The sequence below is a fragment of the Astatotilapia calliptera genome, chromosome 10 (genome assembly GCF_964374335.1).
Source record: "Astatotilapia calliptera chromosome 10, fAstCal68.1, whole genome shotgun sequence".
Classification (NCBI taxonomy): domain Eukaryota; kingdom Metazoa; phylum Chordata; class Actinopteri; order Cichliformes; family Cichlidae; genus Astatotilapia; species Astatotilapia calliptera.
In genome coordinates, this window is record NC_137431.1 from 24416745 (window position 1) to 24440240 (window position 23496).

General features: G+C 37.8%; 1 protein-coding gene across 2 annotated transcripts in view; it reads right to left on the bottom strand.

The window, feature by feature from the left end:
• The window catches only part of fstl4 (follistatin-like 4), a 221494-nt gene that overhangs the window by 21533 nt on the left and 176465 nt on the right, over nt 1-23496 (bottom strand). For both annotated transcript variants that reach the window (XM_026182327.2, XM_080307263.1), the window contains 6 exons: nt 19656-19822; nt 14921-15041; nt 11769-11930; nt 6546-6680; nt 3088-3114; nt 1476-1594 (listed from right to left, as the gene is read on the bottom strand). In XM_026182327.2, the coding sequence (XP_026038112.1) occupies nt 1476-1594; nt 3088-3114; nt 6546-6680; nt 11769-11930; nt 14921-15041; nt 19656-19822 (731 nt within the window). The remainder of the gene's footprint in view (nt 1-1475; nt 1595-3087; nt 3115-6545; nt 6681-11768; nt 11931-14920; nt 15042-19655; nt 19823-23496) is intronic.

Sequence of the window (23496 nt, forward strand, 5' to 3'; positions counted from 1 at the left end):
GCTGCTGAAGTGAAGCAGAGCAAAGTTACAGAGGTTTTATTAAAGACACAGCTAAGCATTTTGCAATTTTGCGTAATTTTAAAAAGTTTAAAAAAAAGAAAAACAGTGGCCGACAGCGCTGCACACAACGGTAGACTGGTGTGTAATAATAAGCAAGTGAATAATGCAGAAAACAGAGATTTTTAGATGGGAAACTATTCCTGAGAGAGAGAGACGGAGAGCTCTGCAGGAAGTGTGATTTTTATTGTGGAATAAAACAGCAAAAGTAAGACGGAATTCATGACGATGCTTATGTGAAGTGAAATGTGAAGCATAGTTTGGATCTTCTTTTGCTGCTGGTTCAGTCAATATCGTTTGGAGAGAGATAAAACCTGCAGCTTCAGAATCCAGCGCAAAAAAAAGACGTAAACACAGTTGTTGAAATTTTGGGAGGTTTAACCTGACATTCTGGCGTTTTGGGCAAAATACATTTATATTTAAAAATTGATTCAGGATTTTAATGAATCAATATCACATTATCCAAGCGATAAATCGATAATCAAAACCCACCTCTAGAGGATACATCTGCAGCAACTGCACAATGCTGTTGTGTAAGTAAATAAGTAAATGCTTATTAGCTACATGTAAATCCAACACATTTTTAGAAAAATATAATATTAAATATCTTATTGAAGTATCACACATGAAAGTCTGTAATAAAAAAAAGGCAAGGCTGTTAATCCAAACCTAACCCTGCCCTGAGTTTCTAGTGGAGTGCTATCGAGTACAGATGGGTTACTAAGACCTGCATACTGGCCTTTAAGCTAACAAATCCACAGAATTAATGTTCTTTCTCACCAAATTTGCAAAGGGTTAGACATGTGGAGACGGCGGGACCCTTTTACAGTGTGTGGGGTCCTCTCTCTTCAGTGGTCAAGTAAAAAAAAAAAAAAAAAGTCACTGCTGCATTATGTTTTTATTTTGACGGCAGTTACAGAGATGTTTAGTTTGTTTGTTCTGTTTGATGTTTTTTCTGGTTTCAGAACAATGAAAGGGTGTCCTGATTTACTCCCTATACTCAAAGATCTTGAAGTTAAAGGACAAAATGCCCGAGATTTTAAAAGATAATTGCATGTTTCCCTTATATAAACACCTGGTACCTCATAGTCATTTTTTGTATTATGGTGTAAGAAACTAAGACCTTTTTACTGACTGCGAGATACTTTTATGTTCTACCATGGCATGATGAATGCATGCCACACCTACTATAAAAAAGTGATGGAGAATACACTGAGTGGCATTCTTCTACCTCACACGTAATTTGATTTTAAAACACATCTGCTCAGCAGTGACAAACACCACCATCCTGAAATCTATTTAGTAAAATATAGAGGAAGCCTGAAACTCACCTATAGGTCACTCATTAGCTAATGGGCACTTTTTGTGTATTTTCTTCTTATTTAATTTATTTCATTATTAAATTCACATGCACTTACATAGGTAGCGACAATCCTCTCTGTCCGCTTCAAATGTCTCCGTATTTCACATTCACTAGGCTGAAGAAGAGTGATGCCCTCATCAGAAAACACGTAGAACATGTTTCCCACACTTAGCCCTAAAAGTCAAAACAAGCGGACAGGAAAACATATTGTCAATTTTTATAAAAAAAGGGAAGAAATACAAATTTAAAAAATCCAGCTCCCATCTTTTCTGTCATTTGTGATTGGCATTTAAATTTTCCTGCCAGAGGAGACACAACAAGACGCCAGTTAGCATGTTAGCATGGATGGGCAGTATGTGACTGCCAGCTGTTTGACAGCGCTTACAAAGGCAATTTGTTCACAGTCTAATACAGCAAGAGACATAAATTAAAAACACAATTTTTCACATGTATTCTGCTAAGTCTAAACAGCAGCTAAAAACATAGCAAGGACTCAGCAATCCTATGTTCCCTAACCCTAACAAATTATTAGTCCTTCACATATCATTATTCACACATATATACAGTGCTTAACAAATTTATTAGACCACCTAATAAATTAGAAGAAATTAATCAAGCATAAAGAAATCACTAAAATATTAAAGTCGCATCTTAATCAAAAAATAATGTGCTTTACTATTCTGTCTGCTTTTTGTAAAAACAGCAATTATGAAAAATTATAGAGCCCCAAAATAATTATAGTTTAGCAATAAATCTGTCAATTTGATCACTTTTTTAACCATTACATAAACTTAAAGATAAAGAAAGAAACTGTGGCATAAACGTTTCAGTGGGTGGTGGTCTAATAAATGTGTTAAACACATTGCATTCATATATAAATGCAAGCTGTATGCAAAGACAAAAACTAGTGGTTGATATTGATTTGTTAGACTATTAGGATATTGCTTTTTGCACAAAAGTACTGTGAGGTATCACACCATTTTTATTGCCAAGCAATTTAAAAAATGAAGCATAAACATGCAACATGAGTCATTAAAGCGGAAAAAAATATCTGCTCACTTACAACCCCCACTGTTAACAAGATACAAATACTTCAGTTCAAGAGCTTACACTGTATTCTAAACCACTCTGACTCTTTAAGTCCTGTGGTGAACATACTTTGTAGCAATGTATATAAAAAAACCCAGATTTGATTCGTATTCTATTCTAAACCACAGTAAGTTTTTCAATGCGCTGCTACTAGAATGCACGTACTTGTGGTAATGCTGATGTGGTAATAATATTTATTCCATAAATACAGGATGGATTTATATACTGCTGAAAATCACAAGGCTGTTTTTCTTGCAGCGACCATGCTGGGTCTGTGGTATTATTTGTAAAATACATAAAATCCCTGCTTCTGTGCAAATGTTCCCCTTAGGTGTCCTGAAAAAAAATGTTAGAAAGCACACTAAGAAAAGGATGAAACACTTTGAGCATGCAAGGGAGGAAAACTTAAAGAAAAGTTTTGCTGGAAACAAAACAACTCTGAATCTTCTGGACAGGAGGGCAAACATCTTGGTAAGTCATAGCTAGCCAGCTGCAGGCCCTGCAGAGCTACAAACATGCACATCACATTTTCCTATTCACAAGAATGCAAAAGTGTTTTGAGAAGTGTTATGTATTACCTTCTTCTCTCCACAGAATGTTTGCAACTGCACAATCAGCCATTAAGCAAAAGGAAATGGAGAAAAAAAGGAGAGAAAAATATTATTCCAACCCAGCAAAATGCCTTCAGAAACAGGAGATAAGTTCTGTCATGCCATGTCGATCCAAAATACTATGTTTGACAGATACAAAATGTTCCTCACTACTGTTGACAGGTCATGCTTCCTCTTAGATCAAGACATAACTCTTGTCTTCAGAGAAGACGTGGTATCAATTATTCTGTTTAATTTTCTCTGACCCAGGAGCTCTTTTTAGGTATTGCTAACATGTCAAATGATGCAACATAATGAAAGACTAAAATTTTACAGAGAGCTAAAGTATTTAATTTGATAGGTTAAACCTGCTTAAAACTGAGATTACTCCATAAAAAAATGTAGTACCTCATAAAACCTGCTTTTCCCTTTATTGAAACATTTTAGATGACCCCAAAGAGATTTTAGGCAAAGAAATATGATCAGCTTGCATATTTATGCATGAAATTGTCATAAATAACAAGAAAATGCACAGATTTCTGTCAAAGGACTTATGATATTGTCAGTCTCTCAAGACCCATTCAAAGCCATAAAACCCCCACTGAGTTCATATTACAAAGAGCTAATTTTGGACAAGTTAATTGTCCTAGATAAAGTATATTTGGACCCTAACAGTTAATCTGCTGCCTTTCATTTGTCACTGACCTCACTATTTCCCTTGACAGTACCAACTGAAATGTTTAAATTGATTTAAACTCAATTTTATGGACTAACAAAAAGGTCAGTCTTAAGTGTTTCAGAAGTGTTCACAGAGATAAATGATCTTGCCTAAGGGATGGCAGTCTCAGAAGCACTTCATGTTGCAGCTCTGCTGTAAAGGCAAGATTGATAGATACCAGTCTGAGTGAAACACCTGACATTCCTTAAGTGCCCTGGTCAAAACTCAAAGACACCATAAGATATTTGAGGGAAGACCTAAAGGTGGCAGTTCACAGACGCCACCCATCTAACTTGATAGAGATTGAGAGGTTGTGATAAGGAAGGAAGGACTAAGCGAACTGCAAACGTCCATAGACTTAGCCAAGAAGGCACAAAGCGGTAACGGCTACTGAAGCAGCCTCCCACAACTCTTATATTTAAGAGTCTGAATACTTTATTCTGTAGAATTTAGTTTTTAATTTTTAATACATTTGCAAAATGTTCTCAGTTTGTCATGATGGTATTTCAAGTACAGATTAATAGGAGAAAACAGCAATTTTGTTTATTAGGAACAAAAATAAAACTCTTTAAAGTGCTTGAAAAGCAAAAGTGGTCTGAAAATCTCACAGTGACTGCTTTGCTGTGTGTGTTCACAGAGGGGGATCTCTTAACTGCAGACATGATTATTTTGCTAATACTTCTGGTATATTGTTCCTGTTCCCGGATAGGCTGACTGAACTATTCCCCACGAGCAGCTCTTTACTTCAGTGAATCAACCTCAGGAAAACACATTACAGACAGACACAAACCTACATGCTACTGTATTCTTCTGGCGTGGAGTTTTTGATGTCGCCCATAAAATCTGTTGTTTCCTACTATAAAAAAGAATGGGGTCAAATAGAAGATTATTGTGCCTGACATTCATCTTTTATCCGTGCCACCCTGTCTCAGCAAACATCGTTGGCGATGTTTTCACAGTGTCTAGTCATTGCTGAAAAATAGTTTCAAAATAAAAGTTTGCAAAAACGTTACCACAACGTCAGTTTGAGTTATGTCTTCAATTTTAAGCTTAGACATTGTTGTTAGCTTTTCGAGTTAGAGAAGGTTTGAGTTTACTTATTATTTTCTACCTTCTTATCTTTTTTATTGATTAGAATAAAATGAGAAAACAAAATCACGTTATATGAACAGTTAGAAGAGATGAAACATCTCACCTTGAATATGACTCAAAACCACAGCCTTTTGAGTTTCATTCGTCTAGTTACCCCACTGAGGTAATCAACTTCTTGTTAAAAAAATAAAAGCATTCATAAGTCTATGATATTGAAATCATGGACAGGGAAGGGATAATTGTAAGGATATGATGCCACCAATTAAAATTAGATGCACAAAACCATAAACTTAAGCTTAAAAGTGGTGTTTATTAAAAACAGGGCTTAGTAATACTAGTCTGTCTCTTGTATTTGGACAGGTGTTCTGTGGACATCTGTTCAGGGCCATCGACAATCCATATGTCACTGAATAATTACATATGGTTTGCAGTAATCTAGTCTTTACTGTACTTCTCACTTTAATGATGCTCTGATGCAACCTCTTCTCTATGTGGAAACAAAGTCAACACCCGTTTGTCTATGATTCAGTTTTTACTGTTGTTCACAATCAGTTTTGACCATGGAGGTGATGTTGGGGTTTCAGCCATGTGTGGCTTTGGTGTGGATACGATACGATAGCTATATAGTGTTGTGGTTTGATCTTAATACTACTGCAAAAGAAATGTGGCTTTAAAGTGCAGCTGCTGAAATGCTGCTTCACTGTTGGTCTAATATGAATATGGTGATTCCTTCTTTATTTTTCTACCATCTGAAGGCATAGGGAATTGGCTCACTGTCAGCTGACATAAAGCAGTTTTGGTGCTTATTAGGTTCACCACTTACTGCATTAAAAATTTAGGAGATGCATGGAGCATTTGCTGACGCTTGTCTGCACAGGACAAATTTGAGCAAGCTTATTTTTTTTTTTAAATAATAGAGCTGTCCACATGTTGGTAAATGACTGTAATTTGTTTGTGCTATGTCTTTATTACATGTCTGAATTTTATTTCATTATACATGATGATCTGACAATCGTTTATTGTGGATGATGTTAGTCTTGTTCTAGCCTAGTCTGTATAAATAGGTATCGCTGTGCTAACTTTGCTTAGATTTCTCAACAATTAGTAAGTGCACCATCAAAAAAAAAACCCAAAACTGTTCAAAATTAGCATTTTGCTCTCGTCAAAATCAAGCTCCTGCCTTTCCTTTCTATTGAACATTCAAAGAGGCAGCAGTATAGACAGTGCATCCAGGTGAAGGCAGGCTTGTAACTGTAAGCACAATCAAAACGCTTTGTGAGCACAAAGACAATAAGAGTTCTTATCACACCACCTGTCCAAGGCTTAAACAAGTAGAAAAGCTTAAAATCAAAATATACTTGGCTGCTGGCTTAAACAGCAGAGTCCTTTTCTTTTACAGTAACCTTGCAGGTAGTGGATCCACATGAGCAGCAGTGGGAGGCGAACAGGCAAATTGACCAGTGTTGTTTCTGATCTCAGTGTCATCAGTACCTCAGTTCACCCTTCACAATACTTTCATGTCGGGAGTGATTTTTTCCAAAATATTATTTTCTAAGCTTTTCTTTTAGAGTAACTCTTATCAATTCAAATATTGACTTCTTACATAAATAGTGAACTGTGACTCTGTAGGACTTACGAGTCTTCTTAGCCGAATCTTCAACAAACAGAGACGAGATGTCCTCATCCACTCCCACTTCATTCTTGGCAATGCACGTGTAAGCTCCTGTGTCCTCGTAGCGGACGCTGCCAATAAAGAGTTCACTACCGTTCGCTAAAGAGGAGAGGAAACAAAATCAAACAGGTATACACATTACTGATGCAAAGCTACTATACACTACAACCATATTCAGAGTGTTTATTTTTTAAAAACAAACTTTTAAATTTATTCAACAAATTCGACATCTTCACTGTGTTAAAATTCTGTGATCGAATCATGAATATATGTGTGGTCGTGCATCTAACAGAAGCACAATGAACCAAATACAATAATAATGCAAGTAATGTGTCATCAAAGGTGCAGGGGAAAAGAGACTAAAGACACCTGGGAGCTATAAACCCCCCCCCACAGAGTTTGATCAATATTCTTGTGTCCACAGGCATTTTTTATCTCAATGAAATCAGAGACATTGTAGCTACATTGTAGCAGCATGTACAACTTGGTCAGACTCTCTTCTGGTCTATATCTGGTCGCTGTGGTTGATGAATACATTTAATAGTATTCAATCAAAATAATATACATTTATTATCCCACTATCCAACAACAGGTGTCCTAAATTAACAGTACTGGTTAATTTGACCAAAAATATGATATGACCAAAAATATTTATCACGATATACATTTGAAAATTTGCGATAACGATATAACTGACGATATAATTGACACTAGACAAAATACTTTACAACTCCTCAACTTTATTAGTGCAAAAAACAAACAAACATCAATGTATTTTACTTAACCAAGCAGCTGTTTTTTATGTGCATTAAAGTTATATAAAAGTTTAACAGTGCAAATGCAAATTCCTTGCTGACAGTTTAACCAAAAGGCATTTCCAGTGGAAACTGGCCGGCATATCCTCAGCATAACCATGTTTAATATCCACAAAACTTAAAAAGAGGTTATACACACACAATACAGTAATATTATGTTGAAGCGCAGTACGTATCACTCCGCGAGGCTCCTGCCTACGATAGCCATAATGCTCCGACAATCCATCAAAGTGCTGCGGGTTCGTAGCTTAGCAAAGTCGTACTAAAACATTTGACAGATTTTCGAGCGCCATGTACCACATAAAATCGTTTCGAGGTCAGTAAACACAGCCAGAATTCATACATAAGGCACACGGGATTATAATCTGTCGATTTTCAGAAAAATCAAAGGATTGATTTTAAGTGTGCCATATTTTCAAAAAAACACGGTAATAACGACGGCCCGCTAGCATGCTCTACCAAAAATAGTGCTTTGTTGTGTATCTGACGGATGAAAGCCAAACCAGTTCCACACCACTGAAGTTGCAGCATTTTTACAAACCAGTTCTGGTTCATCCGTTTCATTCAACGATCTGCTTTCGCTCTTCTCATTCTCCGTCGCCGCCATGCTTTTTCCGCCATGTGCGTATGAAAACAAAGGCACTGCGCATGCGGGTTTTACCCATATTCTATCGCAATATTTCATTTTCTAATCGTTGCCCAACATTATACCGGTATTACCGTGAACGGTATGATATGGCCCAGCTCTAGTACTAGTAACAACCAAAAAATTTTTTTTTACATTTCTGTAGTGGTAAATTAACCAGTATGCACTATATTTTATATTGCTAATATATAATTATTGTTAAATTTTCAAATTTATTGTTTAAAAAAAGTTTTAAAAAAGTAAAGCACATTGCTATTTATTTTAATTAAGATACCTAATTACTTATTTACTATAATAGTTTTACTGGTTGTATGCTGCTGCACATACATGAGTTACAGTTTTTTCCCGTACATACGTGCAGCACAACACTGTTGCTCTCAAGTTTCAGAATCATATTCTGAATCGATAGCAACAGGTGATGCTGGTGACGTTTAGAGACAAAAGTCAACATCAGAGGTGAGCTCTCTGATGTTTCCTGCGGCATGCTGTAGCTTTGTGATCTAGAGCTGCACTCTGATCCTTCCTGTAGTACTTCGTTGATCACACAAGGGGGATTTGTCACAGTGGAGCTCTTACAATCCAGGATGTATAAAAACATTAAAGCAAGCTTTCATTTTCACCCCTTTCTATACATCACCTGACATAACATTTAGATAACATCAAACATAGGTACCATCCTTTTCCCTCACATATACAGGATACCATGTGTTCCACCTGCTAAAACTTAAAGCATTTTTAATGGAGGTCTTTCTATAGAATCCATAAACAACAATGCCGCACACAGCTTGTTAAAAAAAAGAGAAAAAAACAACAACTGTTCTTCATCTTAACCTTCTAATTCATGGCCAGTGGGTTAGGGAAAAAAAACAACACAGACATTGATGCAAAGCTTTTCACATTAGTGAAATGTCTTTTGGATTCTGATAATAATTCTCTTTTATCGGAGGAAATGCGTGCAATGCTTTGAAGTGACAGTGCCTTAAAGCACTTCTAACGTCTCATGGAATGAGACAGCACTTTAATTACTTCTAATTCATACTGATGTTCTGATCAATTCTTATTAAAAACCACTGAATCAAGCACTTAAATGAGTGTTTATATCCTCTGCATGTTTGCAGCGCCTGTGATGATGTGACTGGTTTTGTCTTAAGCTGAAGCGATCTCATTTTCTTAAACGGCTCCCCGCAGGATTACTGCATAGGTGAACAGGACATGTCACCTGATTCAGCAGCTCCTGTTAGCTTTATTGGGCTTTAAAGCACCTTTTAACTCACTGTTGTATTACATTTTTGCACACCACAAGTGAACTGCTTGACCTCAAGTAAGAAAGAGTAAATTAACCCTTTAAGACCTACCATAGAACCAAGTCCGCCAGAGCTTATATTATATTTTTACATGCTGTGGAGCCATTTTTGGGAGCATTTCAAGTTGCTATACATCAATACAACCATTACAGCCTAAATTTTAATAATATGTCGGCATTAAGTGCATAGTAATTACATAAATTGCAAAAAAGTGCAATAAACTACAAAAAAATTGAAAATCGTTTTTGCTTTTTTAACATATATTTCTAGTTAGAGAAATTTAAGAGGCTTATCCCTCAAAACTGTAAATACAAAAAAGTTGCACAAAATAGTTTCCCACCACAGGAAATTTATTTTGAGTGTCTTCATAGTTATATTTTTGAAATACACCAATTTTTATATACTGCAGGAAAAACTAAAATAAATATTATAGTGCAAATTTGCAAAAAAGCAGCATTTGCATCAAAATAAACTATTTCCAGCAGTGCAATATGAGTCCTAAGCATCCCAGAAACGACACAGAAAGTCATAAAGTCAAAGATAACTTTTAAAAACACCAGTAAAAGCTCATGAGGCCCTGATGGTAAAAAAACAAACAAACTACATTTCCGCGAAAATGACGTCACTTCCGGTTTCGGGCAGGTAATGGCGGACATGCAAAAGTTCGCGCTGACGTCTATTCCAACGTAGGAAGTGTTACGAACAGCTGATCGGATCGGCAAAGCGTGTTTCTGGAATATTATATTTTTGTTGCTGCAAGTGCTTTTTATGCAGTTTTTGCAAAAGTATATGTGGAAGGAAACCGTGACTTAGGACAAGCTGATGGCATAAGATGTAAGTACAACTCCTCCGGTTTCATATGCAAAAAATTTATTGCGCTAGCTTACATGGTTGCAGAGCTACCGGGATTTAAAAATAGTTACGCAAAACAGAGCGTGCCCGCTCCGACCGACTTTAAAGGGTTAAAAAAGGTTACATGACACGAGAGAGGCTGCACAGACACACACACACACAGTGATAGTAATTCATCAGTGGTCTCACTTAATGTGTTATCGGCTTCCATCGTGATGCTCTGTAGCCTTATAAATGCTGCTAAACAATTCAGATATATTCTTCAATTAATGCAGCTTAAGTAAGCTACCCTTGACCAACAAGGTAGGTGGTACAGAAATATATTGCCCCCCCCCCAAACACACACACACACACGCACACACACACACACTCCAAAAAAAGAGAAAAAACAATCCACTGACTCTTCTGGGTCAGAGGAATTATCTGTAATCTCACATGTTGAGATTTCCCTGCGTTTCCTGTTTGACAACAAACTAAATGACAGAAAATATGAGGCAGTGTTCTAACAGTGTTTTCAGCACTGCAGTACTTCCTTTACAGTTCAACTGTGGCTCGCAATCAATACTTCTTACTATCAGCTGTCAGTGCGTTGTTCAAATTTTACAGAAACCTATGAAAAAAATGAGGATAGGGGCAACACTTTATATTATCTTTATTAAACTCCCATCAATACAAGTGCGTTGTGGAAATAAAATGGTGAATTACTCTTCCTGTGCTTTGATCACTTTCTCCCCAACCACGGCCAGATTAAAAAAAAGGAACTCTGCGCTACATAATTTGCTTTTCCATGCTATTCTTTTCACTTACCTAGATGTTGTTTATTGAATAAGTACAAATGATCACTTTAAATAGGGCTGCTGCCCCTTTCTGCTGCCCATATTAGTTGGTAAATCTGAAACAGCAGCTACTGCAGTGTTTATACGGTGGTGAACCTTGCAGAACCTCCTTGTTTGAGTGTCTAAGGGTTGATAACAGGCTATTACCATAGGTAATGACCCACACACAGCCAATAAACTTTCCTTTAATGAGAACTAGGCCGTAAAAAGGGAAGTTGTGCTTCCTCTCTCTGATATTGAGAGTGTATCATAAAACAAAAAAGCCTTCTTGCCCAAATAAGTTGTTGCCGTCTTCTGTCACACAGTGTATTTCTTTTTATCTTCAATCTCCCATCTCATTCACCATCTAATAATAAGTATGTTTACATTGTCAGAGGAGCAAAAGGATGTAGTGAAAGAGGGCAGCTGAATTTCTTTTCAATCATGGTTTCATCACAGTGGTACAGAATGCAAATAAACTGAAAGTGTATGAGAAATTATTACTGTGGACAAGTGGAACCACTGGCTTTTCAATAAAAAAAAGTTGCTTAAATAAAATAGCAGCTTGAGTTTCAAGATTTGTTTTCATTAGTCTTATACATTGTGGTGGTTTATAAAGATTTATGCTTTTTCCATTGTACACTGTTGTTGCTGCGTATTGTGCACTTGGAAGAAATCACTTTACCACCGAGCTGTGACACACAGAGTCCGCTAAAGCAAAAAATATGCTGATAGCAAAACACTGCAAAACTCACCTATGAGAGAGAGCTGTTTGGAGGATCTCGGCTGCAGATCCATGCCATTCTTCAGCCAAAGGAGTTTGGGATTTGGGATGCCGTCGGCGTGGCAGTGGAGGCTGGCAGATACGCCGGGCTCCTGAGCCTGTGTCTCTGGATAGACCAGGATCACTGGAGGGACTGGACGCATATACACAAAACCAAAAATACAAATGGAAATAGTAAAGCGGCAAGTGAAAACATAATTACACACTGTTTCATTGGTAGACCGTAACTCCTGGGGGAATATAACACAAACACCCACACACACAGTGGGCAGAGAGGAATTTGTCTCACCACAGCATGGAATATATTCACAAATAACAAGAATCCAAGAGCTCTGGGGCTGCTTTATTACAGCTTGAATCCTGCAAGAAATAGATGTCGGACGTATGTGTCACTTACCACCTCCTTTGGAGAAAGAGCCGTAAATAGATGTGGAGAAATTGAGGAGGAAAAATGAAATATGAAGTAACAGTTTACATGAACAGGTAAGATGCTGTTTTCGGATTATTGTGCTTTGCACATTTTGCACCGTGGGCCAGCTGTCAAATTCTGACAGACCCTTCCTCCAGGAGCTTACTCACCTCTCCCATTCAGCTTTCCTCATTTTTTAAATGTTAGCCCTTATAGCTCTTTTTCTCTCCTGTTCCTGTGTTTAAAGTGCTGTGCAAAAGTCTTGAGCCACCCTTTGGTTCTTTTCATTTTCAAAGAGCCAGACGTTCTTGTAATCTTTCAAAAAAGGCAAGTAACTCGAGGGATGAATCAGTGTTGTGTCTACGCATCCAGAAAATGTAGCCAAGAACCAGTTTTAAATGATATCTTTAGGCACTCTTGTTATTTTGCAGCCTGTTGTAAAAGAACATAATTTCGTTTGTTGAATCTATGAAAAATGACAAAGCAGTCTGACAGGAAAAAAATAGTGTTTTTGGCCAATAAGGTAATTCAAATATCTAAATATTTGGCATATTTTGGCATGGCGTGTAGTGTGTCCTCACAACGCATTGAAGAATCATCTTCAGTAGATGATCAGTATCTGAAAGTCATGTTCTTAAGAAACATGAAAATTTTTTAGCAAAGACCTCACAAAGGACCCGACAGATGCATCTGGCCCTTCACTTGATCTCTTTACTGGTCGCCCATGCCTCTAGAACCTAGAAATGGTCTCAGTGCTGTGTTTCAGGCAGTGGTGTTGGTGACCTTGTCAAGGTTAATGGAGTTACGAATATAGAAAATCTGCATCAGATTTTGATCCACCATACAATGGCATCTGGAAAGCATCTGATTAGCAATAGCTTCTGTTTTTAAGCATGACAGTGATTCCAAACACACTGGCAATGCAGTAAAAGCATACCTGGATAGGGAAACACACAGTGGAACAATACAAGTCATAGATTGACACAAAAGAACCAATTTCCAAAGAGGAGCTTTGAATGTCTTTTAAGAAGCCTGGAGAACAATTCCTAAAGACCTCCAAGTTTTGGTATTGACTTCCACGCTCTTTACAATTGTCCAAACTCTGTTTTTTGCCTTATATACTGTGTTTCCATGTATGTTTGCAGACGTTTGAATAAATCACCGAATCTCTGTGTTGTTTTCCTCACAAAGTATAAAGGTTAAAAAGAGTTTCTTGAGACTTTTGCACAGTATTGTTTGTCTACCTCAAATCCAACATTGTAATGACCTGCCTTATCATCCTACAAAACAAACATATGATGAACTCCTTCTTGCCAAAAGTATCTATAATATAGTCTGTATGTGACGTTAACTGTTCTGTTTCATTACCAAAACAGCACTTAACTAAACCAACCCTTTCTCTTCTTTCAACATTACTAATGTTTTTAACTTTTTGACATTATTAATGTCAAAGATTTCATATTTACTTCTCTTATACTGTCATACTACAGGGTACGGCCACGGCTACTTTACCAATACTAAAGCTGCAATATCATCATTCCTCTCACCAAAGAAAAGAAAGCACAACAGGATACAAACCGCCCACTTAGTATAATGTGGCACTTGGCTCATTTCCAATGCACCTTATCTCACCTTGTCATATCTTATTTGAAATACCTTGAATCCCTAACACAAACATTTGGTAATTGCTCTTTCCTGATCACTCGCCCTTCAGTCCCCCTGTCTGTCTCCATGACTCCCTTCACATCACTCCCCCTCCCTCCTTTTTTCCGACGATTCCACAAAAAATACCAAAACAAAAACAAGACAAAAAAAGGACCCATTGTGATCCCTCCATCGGAAGAGGCTTAGTTTAATCATTTGTATTCCGCGTTTGAGGCTGAATACATTCAGATTCAAAAACAAAAGCACAGTTTAAGGGGGTCACCTTTGTTGTGCTACAGGTGTGGAGCTTTAAACTTTCTCGCAGGTTTTTCTTTCGAGAGATGTTGAGTAAAGTATAACAGTAGCAGAGACGAATACTCTAATTTCGGTAATTATTATGAGTGAGGCAGCGCTTTGATAACTTCACTGGTGTTCTGTGTTTCTGCTGGTTTCTAAATGAATACCAACGTAAGTAGCTTTTATCCACTGCACAGAATCAGCTGAATAGGCTGCATGCACTCACATTTCATTTGCAGCCTAATATGAAATTATGTTTTGCTCTTTGGCAAGAGTTACTTTGATGCAATGCTCCGTGTGCCCTTGTCTCCCGAAGCTCTTGTATGAACCATGCTACTTAAAAGACACTTCATCTTTGCGTTTTGCCTTTTTTTGTCATATATGAAATTAAATTTGATATCTTTTGCTTTTTGTTCTTCGTCCGGCAAACACTTTTATTTGTTTGACGTTTGCTAGACAAACACTGGAATAGATAAATCTTCATTAAATAGCTTCCTGAACAGAATGATTAGTTATTGGGAACATTATTCGATGGTGAGCCCTAGCTCCAGATAAACAGACTAACAAGACAGACAAAAAATGATGCAACACACAAAGTTTTTTCAGTTCATTACAACCTTTGCTGTACTTTTGGAATCATTGTTATGCTACTAAATTGATGTGAGACCAGCAAGACAACTTCCTGATGATATCCAAACACTAAATGCCATCAATTTTTTTCCCAGAATTTTGTCCACATCACCACTGTAAGTAAGAAATGAGCTACTACTGACCATTCACCTGGAGCACATGTGTCTGATAGAGGTCTTCATAGCCGTAGGCATGGCAACTGTAGTTTCCCATGTGGATGGTTGTCACCTTAGTGATGTACAGGGAGCCATCATCCCCAAAGTCCTGAGATAGAGGGAAGAGATGGATGAGTAAAATTAAGTGAGAAAAGAGGCAAAAAGGCAAATGCGGTGAGAGGGCGTGAAAAGTAAGGAAGAAGCGGGAGGAAAATTAAAGATGGAAAAAGAAGAGTGGGAGGTGTTGGAGAGGGAATACCGGTGAAGAATGGGGTGCAGAAAACATCCACGGGGAGTGAGGTGGAAAAATGAAGGTATCTTGATAGAATAAATAGGGATGCTTGAAGGGAACAGAGAAAGCAGGCACACAACAGCAGGGAGTGATGGGAAAAGACAGCAGAGAAAAAGAGTGATGCGAAAAGGACGAGAGACCATGAATCAACGGTTTCCCTGTTGAGCTGAAGCAGGCAACAGGGAATTTGATCCTCCTCTCTCCCTCATCACACTGCCTCAGCCTGATAAATGGCAAGGGTTAAAAATATAAAGCCCATTAGGTTGATGAATGGAGCGGGTTGTTGTTGGTGCAGCATGCGACAGTCACCAGGGGGTTTCCAGCCACAGCTTAGGGTGGATTAAGGCATTAAATAGTTTGCTGTCCCACCAAGTGGCAGAGCAGATGTCCTGATGCAGCTCTGTCATGACATGGAAACCACAAATGGCAGCTCTTCCTTTTCTCTTTTCCTTTTTTGAGGGCTCTAGAAATTAATGTGACCTGACAAGGGGGCGGCGTTGTGACAGGAAAAATGTGAAATGATTTTCCCGTAAGATAGATGGAGGAACTTAGGCAGCCTTTCAAGTTCAGGATTTACAATTAAGAGAAGAGACAGCGCTACACTGGCAAGGACAATTAAAACTGAATGGGCCACTCGGACTGCAAAGTAGGACTGTAGTACAGTAAAAAAAAAAAAACAAGGGACTGAGGATGGCGGTCTCCTAAAACTGACTCAGTTGAGGTACCTTGGATTTTATCTTCAGTTTGTCAGCTGAAATTATGTTTTGGTTGGCTGTAAACTTCAAAGTAAGTCACATTTATCTGTGATACGGGTCATATCACAGATGAGTGATCTTAGGCACTAAAATGTAAACCATAAGGCTTAACATGTGTTGATGCAATGCTCTGCAGGTCCACTTGACTGTAGTGCAACTGGGCAGACATCGTAATGGTTAAATATAAGATTTTCTTTTAGAGGAAACAATTCAAGTCCAAGGTAAAATAAATTAAAACCCCGTTTTTCATCTTTGACTAATACATTTACATGGTGATGACCAAGCCTGCATTGTCTCTGGGTAGCTGGTGCTATTACTGCCTAAGAATAAATGGGAGAGACCTGGCCTGCAAACCTCATCATAACGTAATTGTATTAGCCGTTAATCTTTGAGTTTGTGAAATGTGCTGATGACACATGGACACAGAATTAAAAAAAGGTGTTGGAGAAAAATTACAGGGTTTTATTACTATTCAAGGAAAATTACACACTTGAATAATAAGAGCAGTCCCAGAGTTACACAGAAAGATGGTCAGTGGCCACATTCAAATTAATAGATCTTAAATCACTCGCGGAAATTATTCCTTTCACATGCAAAACTAAATCAGAGTCTCCTTTGGTTTGTTCTCTAATGATAATCATCATTAATTTACCTTGATATACAGAATAGAGCCGAGTAGTACTATAGTAGTAGTAGAAGTAAGTATCTGCTTCTATATCTGTTTAATACATGTTAGCAATGCATATGGAAGCTCTCTATTAACTTTTTTTTGATGAAATATAGCTAATTTCATTTCCCAATAATCAGTTTCCTATCGCAGCACTTCATATGAACTGAAAACTGAATCCACCCATATACACAGTGCGTTACTTTTTGGGGGCACAAAATGTGAAATGCCTTTTTTGTGATCGCTGGTGAAAGCACTGAGAAAGAAGCTCAACGGAAAGAGAAAAATATGGGCAAAGCTAAAAAAAAAAGAAGAAGAATAGACTGACTGTGATAGAGGCTCAGCTTTCTGGTTTCAATGAGGTTATATATGCCAGAGAGCAGGACTACTTCAAAAACTATCAAATAAAACTTCTGAAAACAATCCTGTTTCCATTCTGCGCAGCTCAACAGGAGAGAAAGGTGTGGTGAAAGGACTTCGACAGGAGAGTAATGTCCCGTCCCTCCTTTCGCTGGTCACCTCACAGAACCACTGTGGTCCAAATCAACTTGTACAAAATGCTACACAATAAAAATAAAAAGTCTCAAAAAGACAATAGATCTGTGTTTGTTTCTAACACCCTGCCCTTTTTTGATGCAATTTAACTGTTCTTACATATGAGGTTTAAAGGGAAGTTTGCCTTGGAAAATCTATTCAAAGCTGCCCTGCATATGGATATTAAATACATAGATTTCTATTATAGTCCTGTATAAATTGCAAGAACATGTGCACATGTTGAGATGAAATATACCCTGCATCAATGAGATACAAAATCCTAGCATAAACTTGAATATTTACCTTTAGCCCTTTATGAACTAATTTATTTGGATGCCTACATTTTCATTACTTAATGGCTTCTTTATCTTTCGTTTAGCCAGGAAGTCACTTAATCTCCAGAGATGGCTGTCCAAACTAGCTTAATTGACCAGTTGGCCACAAAAACTTGGCACGTTGCATTAAGTATGCAATTTCTCTTGTTCTTTCTGGCACCGACATCCAGTGTGTGCAGAATAACACAAAATATTAAGAAGCTCCACACGCAGAGGTTATCCCTTTCATTAATTCTGGGATTTAGTTTTTAAGCTTCAAGTTTGATTTGAGTGACTAAAAAGGAAGCCAAACAAACTCAAGCTTCCTCTCCCACCATTTAGATCACTGTGCTCTGTGAAAATTCATTATGCCCGGTCAAAAACCCCAAGGGACCTCTGTTGCCATCACCTCTCCTCCAGTCTCCACCTCAACACTTGACATTGTTTATCCGCTCATCATCACAGCGGACCAACAAGGCTGCTCATTAACATGCAATTAGTGAATTGTGATCCGGTTGTGGATAAAGCAAGGCCGGCACTGCGCTGTCACCTGTGCAGATGTGTCTAAACAGGAGCATGGCGACATAGTTCATTAAGCACTGAGCGAGGTATAATTGCACCATTTCATGGAGGGTGCGAGGGAATCGTTGTTTTCTTTATTTAATTCCTCTCCTTGATTTTTGTCCCCGTCCTGCCCTGTTTTGGTTTCTCAGATGCTGGTGGATTATTAGGTGGGGTCGCGTGATAAGAGGTTCCGTTAAATGAAGAGCACGGGATTCTCTGCACACCTTCCATCATTTCAGATCCCCGATGAGCATTTTATAAGTATCACAAGCAGTGTGTGAATACAAAAAGAAAACAATATGCTAGTGATTAGAGACTAACTGAAAAACTCCCAGAACTCTTAACGCTTTTACAGCAGCGATGTGATTTTCTAATTTTAAAAAGTGTTAATAGACTTTCTGGTTTCAATCCATGTGAAGAGCCCCCCGACTGTGCCCCCATGCTGCTGAAGTTTACCAAATATTAATTAGGCGGTCCACTCAGAAGAACCTTTGGCAGACAAACACGCTCACATGCTTTAAGGTTGTGCGTGTGCATTCTATTTAAGTCGATGTCAAGACTGATAAATATGTTTTATAAAGTAACTACAGGACTTATGTAATTGTAGAGAGTTTCCTCATGAGTGCCTGGGAATTTTAACCAGCACAGTTTTACTAATATGTTTTTATATTTACACAGATCGCTCATAGAACTCTCAACCTCATTTTCAACAGTAGATACACAGCAAACAGAAAGTTGGCAACTATAGATAGTAAAGACATTTAATTAACTGGCAGTTGAAGAATCAAATATTTGTATCTATGGTCAGAAGAAACAAAGCAGATGAAAAGTAGGTGGTAAATTTTTGCTTGCTTCTACTACAACAGCTTATAATTATGGAAGCCCGTTTCCACCACTAAAAAAGAAACAAAAAAGTATCCATAACTCAAAATTTCAAGTTATTTTCTCAAAATTTTGAGTTATTTTCTCAAAATTTTGAGTTAGCTCTGCCAATCAGTAATCTACGTGAATAACGTCATTTTCTTGTTACCCGGAAGGATATGGCACAAAGGAATGCGCACTCAAAACCAGATTGTAACAAATTGGCACTTTTGAGAGTACGTTTGCTGATAGCAACTCCATGTGATTCAGCTAATGACACAAGGATTTCATCATTTGTGAAGCAACGCTGAAAATACTCAGCAATCTGTGCATTCATGATTGGCTATAATACTGGTAGCTTAGCTGTAGCATTTGTAGCTGAGGGCTGCAGCCTCCGGGTAACAAGGAAATGACGTCATTCACATAGATTACTGATTGGCAGCGCTAACTCGAAATTTCGAGTTAATAAATCAAAATTTCAAGAAAACAACTCAAAATTTTGACTTATGGATTCTTTTTTTTTTAGTGGTGGAAACGGCTTCCATATATAATACCCGACTTACACAAGCAGTTTATGTACAAAACCTTATCCGCCAATAAAAATCAAACAACCTCAGTTTTTAACTGCTTATAGCCATAAAGAACCAGCAACTTGACTTTGTAGTTGTGTAGTTTGCAGTTGCGCACCAACAACCACAAATAATTACATCAACCAAGGAAAAAGACATGAACTCACATTGATGTCCTCCAGGTCCAAGAAGTTTAAGATGATGCCATTCCTCTTCCAGATGACTGGTGGGCGCAGCGTCCCCTGGATGGCGCAGGTGAGGACTGCACTTAGGCCCACTGTTACTGTGGAGACGCTGATTCGCTGGTCCTCGGCCAGGCTCAGCTGGACAACCTCTGTTCAAATGAGAGCATGAAGGAAAATAATTTGCGGTTGGCAGAGAAAGAGACAACAGTAAGAAGAAAGGATTGAGAAAAAGGGGAAGATGGAGAAATAACGAGAAAAATCACAAATCTGAATGAGTGCTGATGAATTGGAACTATAGCCAAGCTGAACACATTTCTAAGCATTCATCTCATTACAAGTGGACCGAGGAGGATAAACAGCTGTCCGGCTGTGAAGGATATGCAGTATGAAGAAAGGCCACATATCAGAGGACACGCAGCCAGCCAAATATCATTCTTCTCATTAAGGGAAATTTATGTTCATTGAAATGGCCGTCCAATTCAATTCACCTTTACGGCAAATTAAGAATTATTCTTCTCTGTTCCTGCTGGCGCTATAAATAGTATCTGTCGCCAAGATGTGTGGCCAGGCACCAAATCTACATGGTCCCAGTAAGACTTTGAATCCAAAAGCTTCATCATATACTTTGTACTGTCTTAAATGTAGTCTGGGTCATGGGATATGTTATAACACGAAACATGTATTTTAAACCATTAAATATATTGTGTGGCCTGTATTGCACCACACCACCTCATCATTTGCTTTCCAGTTTTTGTATCGGTTTAAAGTTGATGCATGTATGCCTGCTGCCAAAAGATATTATGTGTATCTGCAATTCATTTGAGTCACAACTGACATGATACGTGATCCCACGTCAATACTGGCTCAGGAAACAATTCAATAAATGTAAGTAACACAGATACCTGACAAAAATCTCAGTGGAGCCAACTGAGAGCAACAATCAGCTAATCACCTCATGTGTAACACACACACACACGATTTTATCAACTGATCCTGTTACATGACTTTGCAGCACTGAAATAGTTATAGAAAGGGTATCACACTGAGGATACACTGATGCGAAAACACACAAAAAATACTATTACTGGAATCCCTGATGACGCTAAAGACCAAATGCAATCACATAATATTACAGACTAATTAGCATATTTTAATTGTTAAACATTGCTAAATATAAGGTAGTTAATATAGTTAAATATAAGGAATAATTTGAGTCCATTAGACTTCCTGACCTATGTAAAAGCAACATTTATTTAGACACCATTGCAATTCATTTACTTTTTCTACCAATATTAGCGAACAATAGATTTATGGATATTCTCTTTCATGTTCTGTGGCATCTAACAGTGGTTTCTAGTGTAATTGTTATTCAGCACATTACTGCCCGACTTTGACAGTAGTGTCATTTATTTATTGCAGCTGCTAAAATTAGTGAAGCATTACAAACTTGAAAGTATCTGCCTGCCATGGAGCTTCTTTTAGATCCAAAAAAATGTTGAGGAACTGATTAAGAATAAACTAAACTTAGTGTGATGACATATTTTTACACACCTGACATTTTGCTATCACAGCTATCCGAATGCTTGTAGAGAAAAAAAATGATTAAAGTTTCCTAACTTCAGCTTCCTCTCCATGTATTCAATCTATCATAACATGCAGTATCATAACACATAGACCTACATGAAGAAAAAGACTAGAACACTCCTAAATTCCTGACTGAATAACAGTGGTGAGGCCAGCATCACAACAAATCGCCATTTTGACATCCACCAGGAACAATATTTCATTGTCCAAACAGACTTCAACGAGATGGCTAAGAGACTTTGAAATGTTTCTTGGGGAACTTGCTTGTCTGGAATCCGACTGTGACAAACCCTGTTGTAAAAGACCCCGGGATATTAGCTGTCTGTTTCACATAGCTCTCCAGATGATAGATATATCCATGCTGACAGCTCGGTCTGTCAGTGATATTTCAGAATGCCTTGGGTACAGTACACTGCCAGGTCCAACAAAGTTATAATTCAGCAGATCAGTAATTTGGGTGGCAGAACAGGCTTTGAGTGCCATGTGGACAGATGAGGGATGAAATGCATTGATCTGACATGGCTTGGAGGGGTGATTTCAGGTGGTACAGTGAATTTCAAGTAGACCACTGCTCACACTGAATTTAATACAGTGCATTGGAAGCAAGACCTGTGTAGCTTGCTGTGTGTTTATGCAATGAATGCTCACTCTTAAGACAGACGCAACCATCAATACATTATTTAAGGGTAGAGTTAAAAAGTCTCCATGTTCATTTATGAAATGTAATTAATATGAATTATGTGCAGAACAGCTACAGTTTATACAAGCAATAAACTGTAGTCTAGTAACTGACTTAACACACACTCGTAGATTTCCTTATCAAGATATAATATCAAAGATCTGGTCCTCAAACACAGCAGCAAATCAGCTAAAAACAAAAAATAATCAAGGTGATGCAAGTGCCGAGCCAAAGTCCAAACCTTAACCTGGCTGACGTCCTGTAGCCTTAAGAGAGCTGTGCACAACAAAAGTGTGCAAATTTTCCTCCAAATCAATGCGAGATACTGATAAAATCATACGAAAAACAATTGCTGCAACTTGTTGCTGCCAAAGGCGTCTCCACAAGCTCCTAAATCACGGTGTGTATTAGTTTTTCAGACTCTATTTCTTCATTTTGGCAGTTTTTGTTATTTGTCACGAGTTGTTGTCCACTAGAGTTTGGTTTTAAATAATTTGAAATTTAATAAAGACCAGATGACGTGATATGTCCTAATAGATAAAACCAGAAAATGGATTAGGATGTTCTTTCTTTTCAGCATAACTGCATATTGAGGCTGTTAACTCCAAGTTTGTAATCAGTTTAATTCCACAGACAAATTCTTGCTATAAGAACTAACTGCGTACTGAGGAAAAGGGGAAAATAAGAAAACTGGTTGCACTAGTATGCTGTGTTTGTGTACTTAAATCTCTGTTTGAGGACTACATCAGGTATAGGTTGGTGAATTTTAGATAGCACTGTTTTTATCTCGTTTTGGAATGAATACCTTCAATCCATCCTGTCAGAAAGCAATATGGCAGCGGTGAAAAGATAACCTTCGAAGCCCTAAAGCAAGGCAGTTACCTTGCTGTTTGCAAACCAAATCAAATAGAAAATGCACCGTCAATCCATCGGCGGCTGTGTTTAGATGTTTCTGCCAAACATCATCACATGAGGTCAATCTAAACTTTTAACATTGCGGCTGATATATTAGTCATCACTTTTAATGTCTGTCAGAAACACCATGGTAAAAAAAAAGACCTATGAAAGACGGACTAGTTGTGAAATTAATCGTGACACCGTGAAATTAATTCTGAGCCCATCCTTACTCAACCTGCTGAGATTACAGTCAAGAGACCAAGAAGAGACAGAAAAACCTCTGCCTTTGTGTGCAAGGGGAAAAATTGGTGTATAATAATAATTACAAATCATAATGATTGCTTTAATGTCATTTTCCAATGGAAATGAGTCATTAATGAATTTTTTTTAAATGTTTTAAGCTGTAATTAAAGTCTTTAGATACTTGAAAGTTGGCTTCTGAAGAGTTAAAGGAAATAGACACCTTTAATGAGCTTTAGATGACAGTCACACATTGCAACTTTGGTTTTATGTTCACAGGCAGACCCCACTTTTCAGCACTCTTGCTTTGAAAAGCAATGCTGTTCCTCATTCACAACACCTTCAGCAACTTGTGAAGCTGCTTGATCAGACAGGTCCCCCCTGTGTTGACAGACCATTTGGCATGAGGTGTTACTATGGTCA